The sequence below is a fragment of the Saccostrea cucullata genome, unplaced genomic scaffold (genome assembly GCF_032062105.1).
Source record: "Saccostrea cucullata isolate Sc308-1 unplaced genomic scaffold, CSIRO_AGI_Scuc_v1 ctg3278, whole genome shotgun sequence".
In the NCBI taxonomy this organism is placed as follows: domain Eukaryota; kingdom Metazoa; phylum Mollusca; class Bivalvia; order Ostreida; family Ostreidae; genus Saccostrea; species Saccostrea cuccullata.
The window spans coordinates 6,036-32,932 of NW_026933433.1; the positions used below are offsets into that span (position 1 = coordinate 6,036).

At 33.0% G+C, this 26,897-nt stretch overlaps 1 protein-coding gene across 1 annotated transcript; it reads left to right on the forward strand.

Annotated features, from left to right (window-relative positions):
- Window positions 1-1,756: 1,756 nt before the first annotated feature.
- LOC134238323 (serine/threonine-protein phosphatase 6 regulatory ankyrin repeat subunit B-like) lies at window positions 1,757-22,023 on the forward strand. Its single transcript, XM_062720449.1, is given in 9 exon segments — window positions 1,757-1,948; window positions 4,910-5,108; window positions 5,558-5,662; window positions 13,800-13,872; window positions 13,981-14,183; window positions 14,395-14,481; window positions 16,553-20,567; window positions 21,497-21,760; window positions 21,848-22,023. Coding segments are annotated over 9 exon segments (5,295 nt in total). The 3' UTR covers window positions 22,005-22,023.
- Window positions 22,024-26,897: the final 4,874 nt, after the last annotated feature.

Consider the following 26,897-nt stretch of genomic DNA (forward strand, 5'->3'; position numbering starts at 1 on the left):
GTATAATACTTTGCCCTTCGGGCTCAGTGAATATTGTATTTCTTCGAAGGCTTAATCATGGTATTGACCTAATAAAAACAATAATTTTATATTAGTTGACTGGTCGATCTTGTTTAATTGCTGTGACTTTGGATTGGAGCGACTGATATGGACGAGGAAGACGTTTTTAGTTTGAATCTCCGTACCAATGTCACATCTATAAGATGGAGTCCTCTGCAGAGCAGATATTCATCCAATTATTCCCTCGAAATTTATTTTAATGTGCTTAAATCGATAGAAGAAGGGTATATATTTTCTTTGTCGTGTCTGTTTGTCTGTGTGTTTCCCTGTATGTATGTCTGTCAACTTTAACCTTCGCTATAACTTTTCAATCATGTGAGAAACTTATTATTTGGTATGCATACTCCACTTATTAAATTCTTTCAAATGACATCACGTTGATTGACCTTGTGATCTTCACTAAAAGCTTTTCAGAACTTTGTTGCCACTGAGTTCATAGATAGGGTTTTACAAGCACATCTCGATTTTGTTCTTTGTTTATTTTTTTATATTTATCGATCTTATTTAACTTATTAGCATTTATGTTTAATTATCTTTTTATCGTAAAGACATACATGAATATTGTATCTTTCAAAAGAATCATATGGCTTTGTATCAGAATTCTTATTTGTATTTCAAGAGTTACTAAAAAAATATTAGAATCTCGTCTTTTTTTCTGTTATCGTGTGTTAAGCTTTGTCATAACTTGACTTATAATTGACTTATATGGGGTGATTTTGAAATAACATCTAACATAAGCTAATGTGTTTTAAAAATATTCTTGAATCGTTAAACGTCTTAGACAATACTTTTCAATACTTTAAATCTAGTTTGTTTAGTAAAAAAATAATTTTGAAAAATTGACAGATTCCGTTGAGAAGTTAAAGATGTTACTGAAGACTTACGCGTAATATGACATTAAGGCTGGAAACAATCAAGGTCTTTATTTAAGACATTTCCCTTTTTTACATGTATATAGCGATTGAAATGAGGATATACAGATTATTAAAATTTTTGACCCAATTTCGTTTCTGCAAAGCAATTTATTTTATCTATTTTTGGCGATATACAATGCACACAGTTGTGCAACACCTACACGACTCGTTGACAAGAAACTCATCGGCCTCTTATAATGTTAACCTATAGGTTAAGAATGGACATTTTATATGAAAATTTTAAACGTGGACTATATTCATTTCATAATCCTTCTAATTTTTATGATGAGCTTAGTATCATAAAATAAAGATTTTATTTAAAAAAAGGATGTATTCTGAAAGGAAAATTAAACAGGGTAACATAATATGAGAAATTTTCTTTACCACATCAGCAAAATTTTACAAAAATTGTCAGATGAGAATCTTAGTAACTATAAAAGCAGTGTTCAGAATTACTAAATCGTGAAATGTATGACGTCACGTCGGAAAAGTGCTAAAAAGCCACAAAAAAAACACGTGCATAACACAAGTTTGTCAACGATCTTTTTGAATCATTTCATGCACTTGAGGTATACACGTAGATTTCTAGTATTTTTAGACAAATGCAATTCTTGCAATCTTGTAACAATTGACGTAAGTTTCATGGAGTCTGGTTTTTACATTGTCTAATTAAGGACCAAAGCAAGAACGGTTTGATTTGCAGTCTTTAGTATATTTTCACCCATAAAACACCTTAACCTTCATCAGAGAGGGTCTTGGATGGTTTTCAATCATCCGTAACGATGGCCAGAGCCACATTAATATCATTTTATTCGTCTTGCCACCTGTTTTCACCACTTTACTACCACAAAGCTGATATAAAAGAGTGGGTTTTCATAATCATTACACTCATCATAAAACTGAAAGAAATTAATCGTACAATTAGGATCTTTGAGCTGGTCAACTTTGCGTTTGGATTCCTCTCACTGGCGCATGTGCGTGCCGTTTGTTCATTTTTTGTGTTTTTACCTCCGATCCATTGTAAGCAATGTTTCCCAATACTTTCTACATGTAGCAAACAATCACATTTATCAACTCAACAGGTTTCCAAAATGTTCATCTTTTTCTCATTGTACATCTATGGGACTTAGTTGGGGATAGGATTCGAAATGCCAAATATAGCCCTTTTCAACAAAGACTTATCGTGTTGAAAAGGTCGAAAAATATTCCTATTTTTATGAAAAAGTCACAGATGAACTCAAGGCAAAGGAGTAAAAAAAATACTGCAATAGATGCGCAAAGAAGACATAATAATAATTAAAATTTTCAATTTTAATTTTGGGGGGGGGGGGGGGTATCGTCATACATGTATAAGTTTCAATGTCTTACGAATAATGAAGAAAAGTCAAATGATATTTTGATTTAATTTTCATGAAAGATTGTTTTAAACGCTAGATAGGAATAATAATAAATACTTTAGGAAAAATAAACCTGTTCCACCTGTAAAGTTTACTCTTCGTTTCTTTTTCCTTACAGTGACTGTATAATAGGTAGACGGACTTTAATTTTATGAACTATAATTATCTTGTTATAACAAATTCAATTTTGTTGTTTGTGCAAAGCACTATACATAATCATTAATTTGTCATTTTTCCTTTGATTGATCAGAAAAGACCAATTGAGTACATCCATACTATGTAATATAATATGAAAGGAAGTGCGACGTTACTACATGTACGTGTATCAAGATTCTAAACTTGGTCCAGGAGTAAAAACATTGGGAATATTGAAATCGATAAGTAAAACAGCTTACAGAGAACCCTCTTGATGTGCAAGGATAGGGACTGAATCCATAAATATTACATGTATACCTGCATTGAGGATTATGTTGGGTTTAAAATGTCAACAGACCTACGGACAAAGCGTAGGTGGTATGACAGTGGTTAGATAGCCAACAGAAAGTGATTTTATATCCCGGACCATTTATACCCAGTGAGCACAAAATATCCTGTTTTTGTTTATTATCAACAGAATTGTAATCGGTATGGACCAATGCACTTTTTACTGAATTGTTAAAGTTTTGTCCAGGGTATTAAAGAAAACAAAGAAACCTCCTCCCTCCCGAAAAAGATTAGTCCCAAGAGCAGTTCAAAAGGAGACGTAAATGAAAGAATGATTCAAAAGAATGTCTTATTCCGGCAAAACATAAACGATCAGGGTGAATTTCAATTGAATAAAACAAAACTTGAAAACAAATGAAAGTCTTTTTTTCAATGGCACACAAAAATGACAACAAGTACATCTTATCTTTGTAATTATTAAAAGAAATCGTTGAGGTTTCATAAATGTAAACAACATAATTAGAACAATGTTCTAAAGTTGTGTTTCCATAGGCCATTGAGAGAATTAATGTTAATGTTTTAACGCTGCATAGGTAGATGTACATAGATGTACTTTTGTGAATGAATGAATGAATATTTTTTCTAAAAGAATGACTATGTCTTAAAGTTAAACTTTATTTATCTCAGTACGACACAGATGTGCACATGACGCTTTAAAGCAATTTTTTTAAATTGTTTTCCAGTTCAGTGGGGATTTAAAATGTACCCTGACCTATTTCTTTCTTACAGTCAAAAATAACGTAATAGCAAACCCGAACAAATATTTAAACGCCGTATTCGGTTATTTTTTGTTATATTGACTTTCAACGTGGAAAAAATTCAAAATCTTTGTAACCATGTACAGGATATTTTTCACATGGATTATATTCCTAAAATCAGTAAGTTTCTTCATAGTTAAAATAAAAAAAAATCAAGGATAAGATTATCTAAAATCTGCAGCGTAATACCTGGCACAGCCCTACACCGGTGGGAGAATCTATGATACACCGCCATTTTAAAATAACATTATCATAAACTGCATTCAAGATTTTGCTCAATAGGAGAGCATTCATTTGAAAGATAAAATTTGTCTACTGTTTCAAGATCTTTCTTGCATCAATCAAAGATGAGATATGTATTTCAAACTGTTGAATAACAGAAATAAAAAAAACAGATCTAGTTTCGGTTTACGGTTCGACAAGATTTAGCCTTTCTTATTAATAATGTACAAAACAGGTACTGTGGGACCAATAATATTCGTTGCATATAAGTGTTAAAAATTTTAGCTTGTTGCTCTTTCCCATAAATTAAAATCCCCAATAACAATTAATTTATTGATTATATATATTATATATATATATATATATATATATATATATATATATATATATATATATATATATATATATATATATATATATATATATATATATATATATATATATATACATGCACATGCACTTTCATTAAATCTTTTACAGTTAAGTTTGTAGACAGGAACTATTTTTATATATATGCAGATTTGAAACTTTTAATTAATTGACAACTCTTTATAAAAACTGGAATGCAGTTAACTCCATATGTGTAAAGCATCAATTAGACATGATCTTCTATATTATTGGTTTTGTGCTAAGAATATACAGTGTATTTCTCTTATTATTTTATTTAATCAACATATTTAGAAATCTAACCAATTTGGATTAAATACAGGTATTTGATAACAAGGATGACAGTTCCATAAAAGGATAGTCAATAAATGATATCTATTTGATTTTTAGAAATATTATCAATGTCTTTGTTTAAAAGGTTTTATCTAAAATCACTGTAGCGGCCTGTTTTTACAGTGTTCACAATTTGCTACATTTAAAACTGTCCTTGATTTTCTTAATTTCCCAAGTTGTACAATAAAATTAAAATAGGGAAAACTTATTGTATCAAAAAGTTTTGAAAGTCTCTTAGAATACAAAAATGATCTTAATCTAGACAGAACATCTAATTTTCTTATTGTCAACATGTTCAGATCATGTAAGAAACTTGTCAATGCAAATACTGTTTAATTTAATTTAATTTTTACAGATGTCCACGGTACGATCTAAAGGAACTGTTTTTCCAGTTAACAGTTGTCCGGGGAACATTTCTGAAGTTGACCATGCTTCCAAAAGACTAAATTGCTCTGGAATTGACAAGTTAAAAAACACATATCATTGTTTACCATTGGCTGACCTGTCTCAACTTGTTGAATTGTGCTATCAAACAAGCTATTTAATTGAAAAGGGTACGATAAATTTGATTTGATGCTTAGTCTGAAAAACCTGGGTCACCCGCGTGGCAAAGTAGTTAGAGCGTCTGTTCTAGAATCGCAGAGTAAGAAGTTGGTCCTTATGTCGCAGGTTCGCATCCCATTGTTAAATGACCCTAAGTGCCGAGTATAGGACAAAGTTCGCAGCTCTCCAGCTGCCAGTGGTGACGTCTCCATATGAGTAAAAAATTCTCGAGAGGGACGTTAAATATTATACAATCAATCAATCTGACAAACATGGCACTATCACATGCTTGTTTTATTTTCAGCCAAAAAATTGTTTATCTTTTTTTTTGTAAAGAAAAATATGTAGCATTCAAGTGTCATGTTTATAAATTTTAACAAATCAAATGTTTTTGTTTAAACATCCCTTAGTTTCATTTTATTAATTTCCGTGTAGAATTCATCAACATGTTTATTAACAGGAAATTGTATGGTCCTTCAATCCGGATATTTAAACAACCGATCATGTCTGCATTTTACTGAAGGCTGTCCCAAGACGCCTTACCAATCCAAACTGATGCTGAATTGTAAGTATCTTGTGCGGACTTGTAAATTTGCAGATTTCGCCATGTATACCAGTGAAATGAGACTTAAGGTAAGGTTTGCGTCTCCCTCCAACTTTTATTTTTTTTAATATGCACACATGCTATATATCAATTTATTCAAGGAGATAAGCTTCATCATTTAATATGATTTTCAAAGATATTGCCCGTCCCATTTTTTTAGTAAAAGACGCCAAATTTAACGTATTTCATATTCCACCTCGAATATTATTTTCATTGAAAAAATTGATTTATTTTATAAATTATCAAACTTTTTAAACTAAAATGACCTGAATAAGTATAATTCATGCTTCTATTATTTAAACTTTTAATTTTCCGTTATAAAAAATGTGAAAATTTGGGTAAAAAAAGAAGATTTTTCAATGTTTTTTTGATTAAGTGAAACCCTTGCCATGGCAACAAAAATATAAAAATCAACGTTTTACATATCTACCGATTCCACCAAAATCCATGGAGTTATTAATTTGATTATTTTCATTAATTTGAACTAAAAAAATAAGCATGTCCCCAATATTATTTCGAAACAGGGGCTCTATTATGGGTTCGGAACATGAAATTCAGGCTTTTTCTACGCTTTTAAAGACAACATTTATATCACCTTGTCATGGTGAACGTAAAAGACTAATTGTTATTTTTGATATTGTTTTTAGGCATAAATTGCCAAAAATATTCAAAATAAAACTCTTCCAGTGCTACAAGATAGTCAAATTTATTCCATGGAAGAACTCTAGTATTTATGGCAATCTTTACATCTGAATATTCTGATGAAATTGTCAATGAATTACACTGCAACACCTTTAGAATTACATGTATATGTATATAAACATACTTCAGAACATGTTGCAACTAAACCAATTAAAAGCCTATGAATTTGACATGCTGATTTAGTTATTCCAACATGTAGTAATTTCTAGACACCTTTGTAGCAAAATATCTTTATTCAGTTATGGCTGGTGACTGTCATAGTACATGTTTGCCATTTTTTGAGTTAAATGTTGTAAGCATTGCATCCAGGAAGCTGCTGTTTTTATAATTAAATGATTTCTTTACTTGGAAAAGTAGAAATGCTATCTTTAATGTTTGTTTGCCTTGTCTTGACTCAGGGTAAAATTGTTGGGTCGGTAGTTGAGAAAATCTTCAACAACATTTTTTTAGGGGGGATAAGAGGAATAAAAAGAAAAAAAATACCGCCCTGCATTGAAAAAAAAAGTTTTCAGTCTGGTCATTTTAGTCAGTAGTCAATGCTTTAGTCATAATTTTCAGTAAAAAAAGAAAAGTTAAATAATTACCTGATGAAAATACTATCAACAATCAAACTGTCAACATCATCATTGGACATGGTCAAATTCATCGTGCCTTTTCTTCCCTGTTCGGACTGCAAAATACTTTACAGGATACTCTCAGGTCTTTTCTTTTTTCTGTCCAATTCTCACTTAAAATTTTAGTGTTGTGGTGAAGCGAGAAACACACATCAGCACAATGCGTCAATAACTTTCTCCTGATCGGAATAGCCGTGCAACTTGCCTCGTTCCGTATCGAAAATAAACAAGTCCTCCTTTATTGGTTCATCCACATGCATCACGCTAATCTAAAAGGCTTTTAAAATTCCTATGCTTTGAATTGTTATAAGACTTTCTCCTGAAAATGTCCTTTGTTTTCAGTCCTAACAATAAGTGACAACAAACATCAAGTAGGACAGAGGAAATTCGTTACCGAGATGCTTAGCATAGCTGGTTTAAATTCAACTGTTTCAAACGCTTTGGTGATTCGCAAGAGTTATCTCCCTGTAAGCGCAAACCTTACCTTAAAATGCAAAAGTTCAAAACTATTCATTCAATGTACAGTGTATAATGATAATATGTTTTACGGTGTGACCGTTGGGGCGAGCGCAGTTTATTTACTATCATAAACCTACACATGTACTGTCTATCATTCAAGAAAAAGAAAGCAAAAAGAACAAAACAAAACAACAAAAAGAAATCATTTCCCAAGCATCAGGATCGAAGTTCGAAAATTCTCGGAAGTTTCCGACAAAATCGGAAATACCCGAACCGTTGAAGTGACGAAAGTCTGACGTCAGAATGAGAAAAAAAGTTCTGTTGACTTAGAACGCAAAGGCTAGTTTTATGGAAAAGAGATTGCATTAAATCGTTCTTTTCATGTAAATTGTTGCTATGTTTTAGCCGAGTTTCACGGAAGCAACAGACATAACTTCGTCAAAATTCGTAAGTTTCCGATGACGTCATTTGTATCATTTCCGAAGGGCAAGGTGAAGGCAGGTGTTGTGGCATGGGGGTATTTTTTTTGAATAAGGTAAGGCAAAATCATTTCGTTAAGATTTCGGTAAGAAACAATGTTCCTTTATTTTTTTTCTATTTTTGATTTATTCGCGCAAAGGACATTGGGTAGTGCAGAAATTCTGGGAAGGTTGCACAGAGAAATTTGGCTGACGTATGTACAGATTTCAATCCGAATTTCCTCTGTTCATACACGTTATTCTATTGAGCTCGCTTCGAGAGCGTCGCTTAGCGACGCTCGCTGCGCTCGCTATAATTGTATGTACATGTATAGATTTACCAATTTGATATCACGCGAAATTATCACGCATATTTTTTATTTTACATTTTCATTTATAAATTAAATTAAGTAACTTTAAATCATTTTTACTGTGTAATTCGATAAAAAAAAAAGTGCAAAATTGCCATTGTTTAACTGAAAAACACAATATTTCTTCTGCAAGGGTCATTCTTTTTAGAAACCGGTGTTAAGACGAATACTGACCCCCATCGAATAATGATCCTTTTGAGCGTAGAAAAAGTGTCACTTTCCGAAAAATTTACAGAACCCACGTGAAGAAAAATGACCCCCTGTAGATTAAAGCTACAATTTTTAGGGGGCCAAAAAAATGGATAAAGAAGCATATTGGCCAAAATGCTCACCTGAGCTTATTGGGAATAAACTGATGATATTTTGATCTCATAACATTATACAATTATATACTGAAAGGAAAGAGAAACGCAGGGTAGCATAATTGTCGATAAAAATTTGACCACATGACCGAAAATTACGAAAATTGGTCTGATGCAAAATTTAGTTACTTTGCATCAAAATCAGTATTCAGAATTACTCAACCGTAAAATTTATGACGTCACGTAGGGAAAACGCTAAAAAGCCCAACACACGTGCAATTTGAAAACGACGTGTTTGTCCACAAATCTTGTTGCATTGTTTGATGCATATGAGGTATTGACATCGTTTTTCAATAGTAAGAGACATTATGAATTTATTGCAATCTTGGTACAGTTTACGGAAGTTCAATGGGGTCTTGCTTTCGAATTCCCTAATTAATGAAAAAAGCAACGACGGTTTCCTAATCAGTTTTTTGTAAATTTTTCCCCATAAAACTTTTTAGCCGTTGTCAGAGAGGGTCTAAAGTGGATTTCAATCAACCGTGACGATAACGTTAACGCGAAACAGAGCCATGTCACGAGCGGGTAATTCATCCTGCGATCTCTTAAATCGCCACCTTACTACCACAAAAACAGCCATTTCTAGTGTACACGATTATAATCATTACATTCATACCAAATTTGAAAGAAAACAATTCTGCAATTTCGTTTTTTGAGCCGGCCAACTTACTGTTGTATTCCTCTCACTGGCGCATGTGCGCGCCGTTTTACTTACTATTTTGAGTGGTTACCCATGCTTAATAAAGCCAGGGTTTGAAAAATAAAAACTCTGATGAAATTTCATGCAAAGGAGAAATAAGACTCTGACAGATGCACGAGATGGATATTGAAGATAATGAGAGTTTTCGATTTTCTCTTCTGGGGGGTAACGTCATTAGAGCTTCAATAACTCATGAATCATATGAGAATTTGGTTATATCTTTTTGAAAGATGATTTTTAAAGTTAGATAGGAGAACTAAATATTTTTTTTTAAGAAAAACAAATTTAATTCACCTCAAAAGTTTACCCTGCGTTTCTTTTTCCTTTCAGTATAGTTATATTTTAAGGTAAATGCAGTGATTCAGAATCTAAAGGAGTAAGAGATTTATCAAGCCTTAAGGGTTAGGTAAACATTGTTTTTTGATGGTGGAAATCATCGAACTGATAGAAAAAATCAGCAGTATTGTATTTATTATATCCTCCGCCTGCAAAGCGGGAGGTTAAATAGTGATTGGGATGTCCGTCCGTCCGTCCGTCCGTCTGTTACGCTTTGAGGTATCCATCTCTTATCCGCAAATCCTCATATCTAAAAAGGTGTGTTTGTGAAACAGACACGTGCCCCTGTATGGCAACATGGCAAAGATTTTACTTTTCTTAAATGCAATTTAAATATATTTTTACCCAAATAGGGTCTTCTCACAAGAAATACAACTACAAAATAGGAAAGCCCTATCATCACTTGTTTAAAATTAATGGCTAAGGATAAGTTTGATTTTCAAGAAAATTTTTCCTGTAACAATTACAAATGTGAAGTATGAATACCCTAGCCCTTACTGTTCAAAAGCTATAGCCAAGTTAAAAAAAACTATAAGTGCGGAAAACTTCAAGGTCAAGATCAAAAGGTCGAGGTTTTTAGTATCCAATGAAAGGTAATGCCAAAAAACTACATATTTGAAGTATGAGAATACTAGTATCTATCGTTTAAAAGTTATGACCAAAGTAAAAAATTGGCATGTTTGTGTAAATGGGACAAACTCTAAGGTAAAGGTCAAATGGTCAAATATTTTGGTACCCAAAGTAAGGTTTTGTCACAAGGAATATACATATTGAATATGAAAGTCAGCTCCAATAATTGAAAAGTTTTGGTAAAGGTTAAGGTTTTTGCAGACAAACAAACCGCCAGATAGACAGACGGACATACAGACACACAGGATAAAACTATATACCCCTTCGATTACGGGGACATAAAAAGAAATTGTCTTCAATTAAATCTTCATATTGATATAAATTATAAAGAAGACGTTACAAAAATGAAAATGTTTGTTCTGATTTTCATATCAAACTCTCTGAAAAATATACTCAGAACTTAGTAAAAGGGTGGAGTAAAACAAGAATTGAGGTAGAACCTATGTCGAAAAAGACTTTGTCACAAGATTTTCTAATTTTTCAAAATAGTAAATTAGTTCTTGCTTATCAATCAGTTATGATATCATGAATTTTAATCTAGAACAGGCTGTGAAACTTGGTATGATATTTACATACTGCAACTTCACATTTTCAAATATTGTTAGGGGTACTTGTCATAAAGGGAATATAAAAAATCACAAAAATACTTCTTCAAACATCGTTGTTTATGAACTTTTTTAACTGAATAATACATGTATATTAAACAATATTTTATCATGAATAATTTCTTTTTTATTCAATTACCATAAAAGATTAAGTCCACCATTAAAAAAATAGTCAAATGAACTCTATTTTTTTAGTCAATTACTCATCCTATATTTGTAAATATTTTTTACACGTCTTTTTCACAATGGTTTCAATCTTTAATATGATGAAGAACATAGCCAAATGATTACAAACAGTGATTAAAATATATGCTTTCCCCCTCTAACTAATGAAAGATAGGCTATTTACCAACACTCATATTCTTGACCTTTTTCACTTACACGGGATTTGATAATTAAATGACTGTTTGGGGTTACTTTTAGATTGAATATTTATCAGAAATTGCACTTTTTCTTTAAAACGATCATATTTAGGCCCTAACAGAAAAATTGTAATCAAACACCAAGAATTTGAATAGGTAACCAATTTTTAAAAAGAACGCACATCATTTCATTATAAATATCACAAAAATGTACACACGATCAAACGATCTACAACACGTACATCTTTGACTTAGACACATTTCATCAAGATATTACACTATATACATGTAGCAGGTAACTAAATATTTCTTACGATTCGGGCATTCCTTCAATTTGGTTACATACATGTTCCATTCAAATTATTACGAAAGTTGTATGTACATTGTAATTACAACTTTCTTTATAATTTGAATGGTATTGTACATTGTACTTTCATTACACTAGATAGCCTTGGGTTTGTCATTTTCAGGTCTAGATCTAGTAAATAAAAGGTGCCTACATTTTTTCTCTTATTTTCTCTTATTTTCTCTTATTCCAGATATATATTACCATTAAGCATTATAAACTAAAATATATATGAATTGAATCAAGATTATATTGGCTTGATTGAAATCTGTAAATTTCTAAATGCAGTATTTTCTAATATTTTTATTGAAGTTGTCAAGTACGGGAAAAAGTGGCACTGGATTAATTATGACGTCTTAATGGGTTAGCACAGGTTTAAAACATTTACAATTTTATATGTCATAGGAAGTAGGTTGTACGTTAAAAGAAATTTAATGAATACTGTGTGCTAAATCAAAAGTATTTGTCTACATTGTATAGTTTTTGCATCAGAATGACTGTGTATTTTACACTAGCCCATAGCATTACAGAGCACATTTTAGGTCATATACTTACCCTACCCCATTTTCTATTTAGGAGGAAGTCGATATTGAACAAAAGCAAAGAAAAAAAACAGCATTCCTTTTTTTCCCATAGGAAGGAAGCTAAAAATACTCTATATACTATTCTACTTATTTTTAACTGTTACTTTGCCACAATACTTTCAAGTATATCTCCACCAACATAAAGTATGTTTTGATCATTGCGAAGTAAATTATGATATGATAATACTTGTGTAAAGGCTTAACTTCATTTCGATATTATATCTAGAGCCTCTTTCAGAATTATTGAAAGGCATAGCGTTTTATTTATATTTTTGCTTTTCATCTATTTTTTTTTTTTTTTTTTTTTGATTTATTGTACATATTTCTTCCTCCTTTATTGTCAAATAGGATTTGCCAAACTTAACAAACTAAAAGTTGAAATGACGGAAAAATTATTTTTTTCCTATTAAAGAGTATTTAAACCTGATTTTTGCTTGGTTTGATATCTAAAAACAAGTGGAATATCATTCTTCAAGCGCCCCGTAGGGATCCGGGTTAGAATAGGTCCTCAGTACCTCTTGCTTGTCGTAAAAGGCGACTAAATGGGGCGGTCCTTCGGATGAGACCGTATAAACCGAGGCCCCTTGTCACAGCAGGTGTAGCACGATAAAGATCCCTCCCTGCTTAAAGGCCCTGATCGAGTGCCGAGCATAGGCCTAAATTTGTGCCGAGCATAGGCCTAAATTTGCAGCCCTTCACCGGCAATGATGACGTCTCCATATCAGTGAAATATTCTGGAGAGGGACGTTAAACAGTATACAATCAATCAATCATTCTTTAAGCAAACATTATAAGGACGAATATTAAAAAAGAAATTTTATTTACTCGACAATTAAAGAATTCCTTTTCAAACAAAATTTTTGCATTGAAAGACTACGTGAGTCTCTTAATTATTTCATACGAATTTTTTTAATTTTTCTGGTTACAAAAAAATGTAAAAATTATTTTTGCTGTAAAAAAGATATCATAGAGTGTATATTTTGTATCACTTTAAAAGGGGTCATTTTTCAATGGGGTCATTATTTTATAGGATTGACATAAAAAATAATGACCCCCTAGGACCCTTTTTCTACAAAAAATGATATTTTTTTTCTACGGGTGGGGTCATTTTTTGTCGTTGAAAAATCCCCCCCCCCGGTCATTATTCGATGGGGGTCATTAGTCGTCTTTACACCTGCACACAGAAAAATAAAACTAAACAATGCGATCGTAAAGAAACATAAGCTGCATTTATGCGAATTTCACTTTGATGCACAGTATAAGATAAGAAATCAAGATTGTGGAGAGGACAATAATGCGTCGATCAAAGCTTCATAATAAAAGTTGAAAAAATAGAAGGTTACAAAGCATGTTTGAATCTGTCATTATAATATTTAAATGCAACATTGCAATTAACTCTTCCGACATCCAATTTGCAGTTCATATTGCTTTAACACAAGCGCCTAATATGAGAATTTTTTTTTTCCAAAAAATCCTCCATTCTGCATTTAACATTAGAAATAAGTACATAATGATGAAAAAAAACTAACATCAATGATATATAAATGCAATCTCATTTTGCTTTTCTAGATCCAGTTTGTACAAAAATTAACAAACAAAACAGATGCTATCTAGCTGACCCTTCCTGTCCCAGTTTACGCAGGTAATTTTACAAATAATTTATGTATTGTAAACAAAACAATTCCTTTCTGTTCTTCAAATCCGACATGACACAAAAAATTACCTTGATTAAAAAGAAATCCTTTTGTAGTGACTTTGAAGTCACGACTGCTCCTCCTACAATCAACGTCAGTCTATTATGGACCACTTCAACCAGTTCGGAGGATTCTGAATTTAGCAAAACCTGGATAGCAGTACCCGTTGTATCAGCTGCACTTGCCGTTATAGTGTTCACTTTATGTTTGATATGGAAACTAAAATGTCGTCGTAAAGCCGATGAGATCAAATCTGGAGGTTAGTTTTCACAAACCTTTTTTTTATTTTTTCTCCCTGCAAAGAGAAAGTAGTTTATACATGTAAAGTATGGGGTAAATATTGAGATGGATTTTAAAATACAAAGTTTTGAATGACATTGAGTGGTAACACTCTTGAAATTTTTTCTATAACATTCAACAGAAAACGGAGTGTTTGATATATCGATATATGGATAATCTTCCTTCTTTAGAAATTGGGATGGATTCAATAGCCAGTCAATATTCAGAAACGGAGGCTTTATTACAGGAGAACGAAAATGAAGACCAGTATGAAGGAGGTTAGTTGTAGAATTCTTAACATAGACACCCAAAAAAGAATTTTATTTAAGTTGTAACTCATCATTTGATTGGGTAAAAGATTCAATCTATTTTGTATAAAATTACTGGCCTACGTCATTGAAATCAAATTATAAGGAATGAAGCTTATTTCAACTTAGTTTTGCAGTTTATTAAGCGTAAACTGTCCTTAGTTATGCTTAAGCTTCAAACAATTTTTTCCAATACATTAAAAAACTTTTTATTTTTTTTCCTTTTTCTTAAACATATATAAAGAAACAAAAATAAAAAGTTTTAGAAAATTCATGGGTCTAGAAACGACTTTATTTACTGCTATACAATAAACAGTAGATCGATCATTGTGTCGACGGATCAAACGGTAAAGAGATACGAGGGTTGATCAAAAGGTTCGTGGTATTTCTTCATATTTCAATTATTATTAAGTGAAACTGCTTCAAAATTTAGATTAAGAGAGAGACACTTGTTCAATAAGTAAAATCAAAAACTGATAATAATATTTATTATAGTAACTCTTTGGTAGTTGTCATAGAAACTGATGTTTTGAAATTTGGGGGAGACATTAACACATTTGTTAACGTGAAATAAGAATAAAACGGCCCTTCGTGGTATATACACTGTATAACAAAAATCATGTCATTATTACAATTGCCTGATATTTTATCAAACTTAATCATGTTTATGTGAGAGTTTAACTAATATAACTGGACATTCAGTTTATCAGTTTATTATTTTTCGTATATCTCAAAGTTGTTAGACAACGTCAAATGTCTGTCAAATCATTATGTTTCCTGAACATAGGGGGGGGGGGGGGTTCACTCTATCTTCAACTTGTATATGATAGACATAGGCAGGGGAAAGTGCATTAAGTTACTGTTTTCTGTGGCAAAAGAAATTTTAGTCTAGTAGAACTTCTATGGACGTTGATTAAAGGTGCGGCCGCGTTTTGGAGGATCTGTTTTAAGTGTTTATCCCTCTATACAAATTAAAAGCGTTAATTGACCTTGCCGTCTGACATACTGTTCTTAATATTGCTACTGAAATTGAGTGAAAAATGAAGATAAGTTGGTGCGCGAGAATACCCAAGATTTTGTTGAGAAAAAATGTAAAAAAAAAGGGCAGCATTTTATATAGAATTACGTATTCGAACAGGACATCAGGTTGAGATGCTTCTGTTTAGTGATGTGACATATTAACGTGATGTTACATCGAAGTCTCTTCCGGGTTTTACAACTGTCCATTTTTGTAAAGCTGGCTTGACATCATTGGTTATTGGAAGGTGGTGAAATTTCCAACTATGATGTTGCATTATCACTATATTATATATCTCAATCTATATTATGAGTAAGCCTTTCGTTTGCTTTCATCAAAAGGCGATAGAATTTTAGATAATTCAAAATTTTACTCTGCAGTCCTCAGCATAAACTCACATGGCCTCAAATTTAGAGTACTGATTTGTATAGTAAGAAAATTGAAACAAAACGATGTTTGACAAGATTAGTACATTGTATATTTACGAGATCCATTTTTATTTTAAAAAGCAGCTATATATGATGTCAAAAAGCTTGGACTCATTTTTTTTCGTGGGGAATTGATGCATTGAATGTTGTATGTTTAGATGTAAAGGAGCTCAGAAAATTTTATGACGCCAAATTTTGTGAAATTATTTTAGAGATTTTAAATTTCAGTTTAACATCTCTACTTTTATTTGTAAAATTTTAAGGAGGCAATAAAATATTATCATTTGAATCCTCAACATAAAAGTATAAAAGAAGAATAGAGGCAATTGATATTGACGTTTGAGTTTCCAGAAAAGAATCCCCCTTAAGAAATAATGAATCATTGATACTTTTATGTACAATTTTATCTCCTTACCAAGTCTGCAAATGCTCTTTATATTTCAAAATCGATTATTTACTTTTTGAGTAAGTTTTGATCAAATTAACAACCATTGCAATAGTTTATGTTGAAGGGGAAAATGAATTTTTTGAGGCATACTAGTAGACATAATTACACCATATATTTTGGTGATGGTTTTTTTTTCAATATTTAAAGGTACAAATCTTATAGAGGATATTCTGAGAAGTTGGCAACAGGACGACAAGTATTTTGTGCCAACAACAGCAAGCAAATTTGTAGAAGAAAAGATTAAAAGTCAAAATCTGGTCACGGTCGTCGGTAATTCTGGTAGCGGAAAAACGGCAATTATCCAACACATCGCGCTTAAGTTACAAAGAGAACAGGGATGGAATATTAAACCTGTCGATGAGGTGAAAGAAATAAAAGAAATATGTTCTCCTGGAATCTCGCCAGATAACCAAACACTGTTTATACTGAATGATCCTATTGGTAAGGAGACCTTAGATGATATATCATATAATTCATGGAAAACTTACGAGACAACATTACAAACTTGCTTGAAAAGAGTTAAATTATTGGTGTCATGTAGAAGATGTGTCATTAATGACAAGAAATTAGAAGGTATTCTCAAAAAGGAGTCTAACATAGTAGAAATTGACAGCGACGAATTAAAACTGACAGATAAAGAAAAAAGGAAGATCTTAAATAAATACTGTCAGCATATGGATATATCTGAAGAGAAAGTTAGGGAAATTATCAAAACAGAAGCTTATTTTCCTTTGCTTTGTAAAGTGTTCTCATGTGAAGTGAGTTGCAGAGAAGGAGTTAACCTCTTTAAAAACCCCTTTCTGTACATACAACAGGAAATCGTACATTACAAAATACATGATAAACATAAATATTGTGCCCTACTTTTGATCATGGCATTCAATAACAATTTAAATATTTGCTCTATAAAGAAAGATGAAATATCATTAGATAAATACAAAGACATTTTAGGGATTTGTGAACTATCGGACAACGTAAACGTTGCTGTCATTGGAAGAACTTTACATGAACTGGATGGATCTTACGTCAAACGTATCGGGCAATGTTACAAATTCCTTCACGACTTTATAATGGAGATAACGACTCTAGTGTTCGGTGTTGATTGTCCACAAGAGACGATACGATACGCGGATAGTGGTTTTCTAAGACGCCGAGTGAAGATAGAGAACGATGAAGATGAGGAAGATCGCGATCTCTTCACCATTTACCTGTCTGAAGAGTACATCGGTGATCTTGTGGATCGGTTTATTATTGACATGCAAACACAACACCTTCTAGATGTTCTACTCAATCCTTGTTTAAGGAAAGAGAGTGTCATCAAATTCTTAAAAGAAAAGGTAGATTCAATTGAAATGATTCTTGTTAGAATCAAGTGTGAAGTAGACAGATCGGAATTTTCAAGCTCATTTAAAGGTGGTGGTTTGTCAAGACTTCATTTCCTTGATTTGAAAGATGAAATTTGCCCTTTGATCGGACTCATTATATTTTTTCATAATGACATTTCTTCATTTTTCTTGAGAAAAATTAATGAAACAACCTGTAACAATTATCCTATATTTTCCGCCGTGTGTGCAAATGGTAATTTGAAGCTATTAGATTCTCTAAACGAGGAATATAAAAAGTCAGCAATATTTGAAATTTGGCATATTTTTTTACCAATTCATGTTGCTTCTGTATTTCATAATTTTTCCATAATTGGGAATTTAGTGCATTTCGGTGCTGACGTGAACAAACTTACAACTGTAGACAAATGGACTCCATTGTTATTAGCTATTGCAAATGACGAAGAACATTTCACAGAGGCGGAAATAGAAACAAAAGAAGGAGAGAGACGTAATGAGACCATTATTTGCTTATTAAACTACGGTGCTAACATCAATTTATGTAGAAACAATGGAACCAGCCCTCTTTATATAGCCTGTCAAAATGGACATGATAGCACGGTACAATTGCTTCTGAACAACGGTGCCGACATCAATTTATGTAAAAACGATGGAACCAGCCCTCTTTATATAGCTTGTCAAAATGGACATAATAGCACGGTACAACTGTTACTGAACAACGGTGCCGACACAAATTTATGTACAAACGATCGAACCAGTCCTCTTTATATAGCTTGTCAAAATGGACATGATAGAACGGTACAATTTCTTCTGAACAATGGTGCCGACATCAATTTATGTACAAGCGATGGAACCAGCCCTCTTTATATAGCTTGCCAAATTGGACATGATAGCACAGTACAACTGTTACTGAACAACGGTGCCGACATCAATTTATGTACAAACAATGGAACCAGTCCTCTTTATATAGCTTGTCAAAATGGACATGATAGCACGGTACAACTGTTACTGAACAACGGTGCCGACACAAATTTATGTACAAACGATGGAGCAAGTCCTCTTCATCCAGCTTGTCAAAATGGACATGATAGCACGGTACAACTGTTACTGAATAACGGTGCCGACATCAATTTATGTACAAACAATGGAACCAGCCCTCTTTATATAGCTTGTCAAAATGGACATGATAGCACGGTACAACTGTTACTGAACAACGGTGCCGACATCAATTTATGTACAAACGATGGAACCAGTCCTCTTTATATAGCTTGTCAAATTGGACATGATAGCACGGTACAACTGTTACTGAACAACGGTGCCGACACAAATTTATGTACAAACGATGGAGCAAGTCCTCTTCATCCAGCTTGTCAAAATGGACATGATAGCACGGTACAACTGTTACTGAATAACGGTGCCGACATCAATTTATGTACAAACAATGGAACCAGCCCTTTTTATATAGCTTGCCAAATTGGACATGATAGCACGGTACAACTGTTACTGAACAAATGTGCCGACACAAATAAATGTACAAACAAAGGAACCAGCCCTCTTTATATAGCTTGTCAAATTGGACATGATAGTACGGTACAACTGATACTGAACAACGGTGCCGACATCAATTTATGTACAAACGATGGAACCAGTCCTCTTTATATAGCTTGCCAAAATGGACATGATAGCACGGTACAACTGTTACTGAACAATGGTGCCGACATCAATTTATGTTCAAACGATCGAACCAGCCCTTTTTATATAGCTTGTCAAAATGGACATGATAGAACGGTACAATTTCTTCTGAACAATGGTGCCGACATCAATTTATGTACAAGCGATGGAACCAGCCCTCTTTATATAGCTTGCCAAATTGGACATGATAGCACAGTACAACTGTTACTGAACAACGGTGCCGACATCAATTTTTGTACAAACTATGGAACCAGTCCTCTTTATATAGCTTGTGAAAATGGACATGATAGCACGGTACAACTGTTACTGAACAACGGTGCCGACATCAATTTATGTGAAAACGATCGAGCCAGCCCTCTTTATATAGCTTGTCAAAATGGACATGATAGCACGGTACAACTGTTACTGAACAATGGTGCCAACATCAATTTATATACAAACGATGGAACCAGCCCTCTTTATATAGCTTGTCAAAATGGACATGATAGCACGGTACAACTGTTTCTGAACAATGGTGCCAACATCAATTTTTGTACAAACAATGGAACCAGTCCTCTTTATATAGCTTGTCAAATTGGACATAATAGCACGGTACAACTGTTACTGAACAACGGTGCCGACATCAATTTATGTACAAACGATGGAGCAAGTCCTCTTTATATAGCTTGTCAAAATGGACATGATAGCACGGTACAACTGTTACTGAACAACGGTGCCGACATCAATTTATGTACAAACGATGGAACCAGTCCTCTTTATATAGCTTGTCAAAATGGACATGATAGCACGGTACAACTGTTACTGAACAATGGTGCCGACATCAATTTAAGTACAAACGATGGAACCAGTCCTCTTTATATAGCTTGTCAAAATGGACATGATAGCACGGCACAACTGTTACTGAACAACGGTGCCGACACAAATTTATGTAGAAACAATGGAGCAAGTCCTCTTCATCCAGCTTGTTAAAATGGACATGATAGCACGGTACAACTGTTACTGAACAACGGTGCCGACATCAATTTATGTACAAACAATGGAACCAGCCCTTTTTATATAGCTTGCCAAAATGGACATGATAGAACGGTACAACTGTTACTGAACAACGGTGCCGACATTAATTTATGTACAAACGATAGAACCAGCCCTCCTTATATAGCTTGCAAAATTGGACATGATAGCACGGTACAACTGTTACTAAACAATGGTGCCGACCGCAAGTGAGTTAAGGCTAAATATGGATATTTTATGCAAATAAGCTAGTGAAAATTCATAATTGGTATATTTTATGTACAGAGAAGGTTCAAATTGATTTTCTGCTACATACTCAGAACCCATAGTTTATTAATGCAAATGCATATTATGACGTCATATTATGACGTCATTGTTCTCTTCCATTCAAGGCATTAAATCATTTCAACAAAATCACGTCGGTGCAAGGGCCTTTCCTATCTAATTTAGATTAAACAATGTATAATATTAAGGAGAATATTCTTAAAATTAATAAAATTTCTGCACAAAGCCTATGCACTTTCTCAATTGATAATTTTTTTTGGAAACTTACCCTGGACACTGAATTTTTACCCTGTGAAAACTTAAAACTGCACGGAAAGTAAGTAACCAATTGCAGTGCCGACATTTGTGCAGCAATATCTTAAATCCTTGGAATATCCTGTGTCTTTTGATACCTTGTTTCTGTAAAACAAAGTTAGGTATGCCCTTGCGCAGAAGCGATTTTGTTGATATTTCTTATAAACTTGTGTAGTACAGGTTGATGACGTCATAATATGACGTCATAATGTGTACTGGCTATCGCATGTCGTGGGTACCAAGAATGAATAAGTTAAAAAGTCTTCGCATTTTCTGTGCGGTAGGTAGAGCAATTATGGAATTTAATTAGATATTTTTTAAAGAAATTTCAATATGTATCCTTAACTCACATGCGACATCAATTTATGTACAAACGATCGAACCAGTCCTCTTTACATAGCTTGTCAAAATGGACATGATAGAACGGTACAATTGCTTCTGAACAACAGTGCCGACATCAATTATATACAAGCGATGGAACCAGCCCTCTTTATATAGCTTGCCAAATTGGACATGATAGCACAATACAACTGTTACTGAACAACGGTGCCGAAATCAATTTACGTGAAAACGATGGAACCAGCCCTCTTTATATAGCTTGTCAAAATGGACATGATAGCACGGCACAACTGTTACTGAACAACGATGAGGACATTTATTTATGCACCAACGATGGACTCAGTCCACTTTATATAGCTTGTCAAAATGGACATGACAGCATGGTACAAATGTTACTGAACAAAGGTGCCGACATAAATTTAGTTAACAATGGTTGAGTCAGTCCTCTTCATAAAGCTTGTGAAGATGGGCATGACAGCACGGTACAACTGTTACTGAACAACGGTGCTGACATCAATTTATGTAACACCGATGGAGTCAGTCCTCTTCATATAGCTTGTCAAAATGGACATGATAGCACGGTAAAACTATTAGTAATCAACGGGGCAAACATCAATCTCTGTGAAAACGATTGAGCCAGAACTCCAGAACAGCTTGTCACACTGGACATGATACTTGTAGCACATACCAACTGTTACTGGGGGAAAAACATACATGTAATTTTTACAGATTTTGCCTCGTGAATTGAGAAATGTACGAGGGTTGTTCAAAAAGTCCTTGGATTTCTGTCATACTTTTTTTTATTTTACCTCTTTTTTTACCAAATTTTGTAGAAATATTTTAACAATATACGAGGGTTGTCCCGTAAAATCGTGCACAAAGCATTTCTCTCGAAAAGAAATGGGCGCACTAAGCTGAAAATTTCAGTAAATGTTTATTTATCATATTGAAGTGCATGTTATTTTGTATTTTCCTACGGCGCACGGACAAAAAAAACAAGGTGTTATTAAAGAATACACAAGTTTGAATTAAAAATAAAAGTTTTAAATACATAAGATTTGGATAAAAACTATCCAATTCAATTCCACAATCAATTTTGAAGTCTTTGTAAAACTTTTAAGGCATTTGGCTAATTTTTGGCAGTTTCTCGAGCATTCGAAATGGGAAAGTGGTAAACAAAACACACGAAAAATGGCGACGTTTTATGAAGTAACGGCGCACTGGAGAGCAGTTCCGTTTTAATTCGGTGTTGTAATGACACTTTTAGAGACTTGAAATGACCATAGTAGAAAGAAAGATAAAAATATCAACACATCTTAAGTATACAAATGAAATAGACCTTTTCCTAGCGAAGTCTTTTTTGATCGAGTCCCTGGGGAGTACAAAACATACGGACAAACTTCTAATGTAATAACAAAACACGCTGTCACAGTAGACCGCCGATATGAGATTTTCTATTAGTTGAATGATTATGAGAATATTGTCCGTAACTTACTGATAAAACTACAGAAGATCGCATGAGGGTGCCAATTGGTTCTTGGACTGTTTATGGAGACTAAAGAATGTGTATCATTGAAATTTCTAAATTTAAGTCGGACTCATCCAACTTCATTTCCAGCAAAGATAAAACTTGATGCTGTTCTACACACTTTGACGTTATAATCCATGCGCCGTAAGGTGATACAATACATGGCATAAAATCACATAATTTCTTTATTTATGCATATATTAATCTGAAAATTGCTGTGTATATTACTAAAATATGTACTAAATAGTAGTGAACATTTTAGGACGCAGTGATGTTTATTTTTTACGCTAGACAACTTGTCCACGATTTTACGGGACAACCCTCGTATCTAAATGATTTGTATTAATTTTTATCAAAAATCACAATTGATTAAAAGAATTATCAAAATTTAAAAATGGCAAAAATAGGATTGCGGAGCAGGTCAAAATTTAGTAAGTTACAGACAATACACTAAATAAATTCTGTTATCATATTCTGTGTAAAATGGAGCAAACACGAAAAACAATTTAGAAAATAAAATAACGGATTTTTACATCGATTCGTATTCAAAATTGATGTAATGCTTTGTTGGAAAGGAATCAACTTTAGAAGATAGGAAGTCCTCATTGAAACAACAAAAACGCAGACTTTTTAAAAAGTCACGAAGCAGCAGATAAAGATGCAATTTTGTGTTTTACTCAGGATATATCCTGAATAAACTCTGAAAATGAGGGCAGATTTAAAAAATATGTCATAAGCATGTTCTCCATGTGTGTACAAATAGTAAAATCAGTATATGAGTGACGAAGACTCTGTATCGGATGAACACAATCTGTGACGAAACGGTTTACCTGAAAAAATCTGAACCAAAACTTTAAAAAAAATTCTAACGCCAACAAAAGGCATAGGTGCCTCTAAATTACTGACCTTGTAAACGCAGACTGAGTAAATAAAAGGAATTAAAACCATAACAAAAGGAATTACACAATGTGCGCAATTCTTTAAAAAAATATTACATGATTGTTTTAGAAAAAAGATTTAATATTTCTTTTGCCTTTAAAATTGCCTTTATATATTTTCTGTAGGAATAAACATGTTGCACATCAATAAAAAGAAATATTTTTTATATATATATATATATATATATATTTTTATATTATATATATATATATATATATATATATATATATATATATATATATATATATATATATATATATATTACATAGTACATATTGTAAATTCTTAGTAAGTAATAAAACGGAAATTGATATCGTCCAAGATTTTCGAACAACCCTCGTAATTATTTACATGTATATTGAATATCTTACTAATAACTTGAAAACATAGCATTTGCATATAGTTTATTCACTCAAATATTGTTCAATGATGCATGTTTTTATGCTTTGTATAAAAAAATAAATATCGAAATTATTTCTATAAGAGCATATTCAATGATTAGGAAATTGCCATGGACGATTTTATCAAAGAATACAAGACGCTTAGAATGAAGATTGATATTTTTAATCACTGTAATAAAATAAAGCAATATTCTCTTTTTTCTACTAGAAAATATATTTTGCATCACTATTTCTTTTTTTTTTTTTACAAGATCTTAATATAAATTTAGATTGTTGCACGGTTTAACTTTAGAGAATTTAGTTTTATTTAACCATAGCTGAACAAAATTCCATTGTTATCACTTTAGATATTGCATTTTTTATGGCTATTACTTTAGTGCTAGCGCTATATTAATCCTTTTAGTAAAATAAAAAGAGAATATTATATACTAAAATCCATATCATATGTTATATCAGCCTGAGATTACCCATATTATCCCGAGGGCCAAAGGCCCGAAGGTTGATATGGGGCCCGAGTATTATGAAGTATTAGACAGTAAATATTTATCAAATATTTAAAATACATTGTGTACGTTTACAAAGAATCATTGAAGAATATTTCGTGCTTGTAAATGATATTTTTTTTTAGATTTAAAAGAGTCCATTTAATTAACTAAATATAGTAAATGCAGTGTAAAGACCACAAATGTTGTTAAAGAATGAATAATTTTGCATGAAAATTTCAATACAATCAAGTAAATTAACTTCAAAACTTTAAACAAGCCTTACTTCCGGTTTACATGGAGTTTCTGTCCGTGGTTCCAATACTTTATATGGCTTTTCTGATCGGTCCTTGATTTGGGGTATTGTGACATCACAAGTATCACACCGTGCAGAATAAGTGTATTTACAACGAAATATATGATAAGTAGCGTTTCTTCATAGCCACAATCGAGTAAAATCTGCTGTATGCTTGTGAGAGCTGGACTCTGACAGTAGCCCAGGAGAAGTCGCTAGACGGAACCTACACACGCATGCTACGTAAGGTTCTAGACATTCACTGGTCAAGCCAGATTCCCAACGAGTTCCTATATATTAACCTCCCAAGGTCAGTGATAAAATAGCCTCCAGGAGATTGCAGCTAGCTGGGCATTGCCTCCGTCATTCAGAGCTCAGCGCCCAGTCATTGGTACTGTGGGAGCCAAATCATGAACGCCGTGGGAGAGGCAGACCCAAGAACACGTTTTTGGACACACTAAAGCGTGACACGAAGGGATGCAAATGAGCTAGCTTCCCTAATGGCTGATAGGAAGAACTGGCGTGGTCATGTCGTTGGTCGTCTAAGGACGACCGAGTGAGTAAGTGAGTGATATGATAAATGGAGATAACATACAGTTATCAATTTCAAAAGTCCATAAATCAATACAAAATCAGAGCAAAGCAAATGCGGCATACCAAAAAATCAGAGGTAAAATCTGGTGTCATGGAGGAGTGAGCATCACAGGGCGTGCCAAAAGGTTACACATGCCGCGTGCTAGTTGTCATAATCAATTGAATATGGAGCACAATTTTATTCTGTGTAATAATATTACCTGAAATATACTATAGAAAGGATTTCTAACTCTGTTTAAACTATATTTGAATACTGTAGAAGTACTTTATTCCGCGTGGTATTAATTTACGCTATGTACGCGGTCACCTGCGGAAATTTGTCCAAGCGTATTTAATATCAATGTAAGACATATAGTGACATTCTATGCTATCCGCATAAGTTTCTACCCGCATATTGAACAGAAATTGAGATTTCGTGGAATTATGACCCCGTGGAAAAAAGTACGTCTACAGTGAACAGGAAATGTAGCGATTTTAACATTCGTTGATGTTAATACATATTCGAGGCTATTTAGGGAAAGACCCTAGATGATGCGATTGTATTGATTTTGTGACCTAGAACCATTCCGGGAAGAGACAAATCTAATTTATCCTTGCTTCAATTTAATGTAAGACAACAGAACATTTCTTTGTACGGATGTTTACCTAATGTACATGTAACCATGTATGCGTAGCTCTCTTTCTATTGATTGTTATATAGTTTGGATTCACTTTATTTACAGCTAAGTGGAGTAGACGCAAAGAGATTCACAATAGGGTGTTAAGTCTATCCATTCTTTAGTAATAATCTAAAATGATCACTATAGTGCCAAAGTTATAACTGTAAAGATTTAGCCGATTCATAGATACATGTATCACTATGATGAATCAAAGTTTGTTGCATTGATTTACAGAATACCTCGCTTTTATCTAACTAGCTCGGGAGTTTTGAAAAATGAATAAAAAAAAAACATCGTGTAAGAATGTCTAAACAATTATTTTATCCACGTTTTTCCGAAATTCAATTTGATAATGAAACCTAAATCTATTGCTTTAAACCTACAAAACAAATTTACCATAAGATGCACTCGACAAAAACATAAAGGTTTAAGAAGAGCAAAGAATTGCGAAAGCAGAGACAATTTTATATGTCATTTTCTTTAATTTTAGTGGTCCTGGTGTTCATATTCTTATTTGGGGGGGGGTGGCAGTTAAAATTCTGGGAGAGACTAGAAAGCAAATGTCTTGCCACAAAATCGAAAGGTTTATGACAGAAAGGAAGCAGAATCTGGAATCCACGACAGTATATG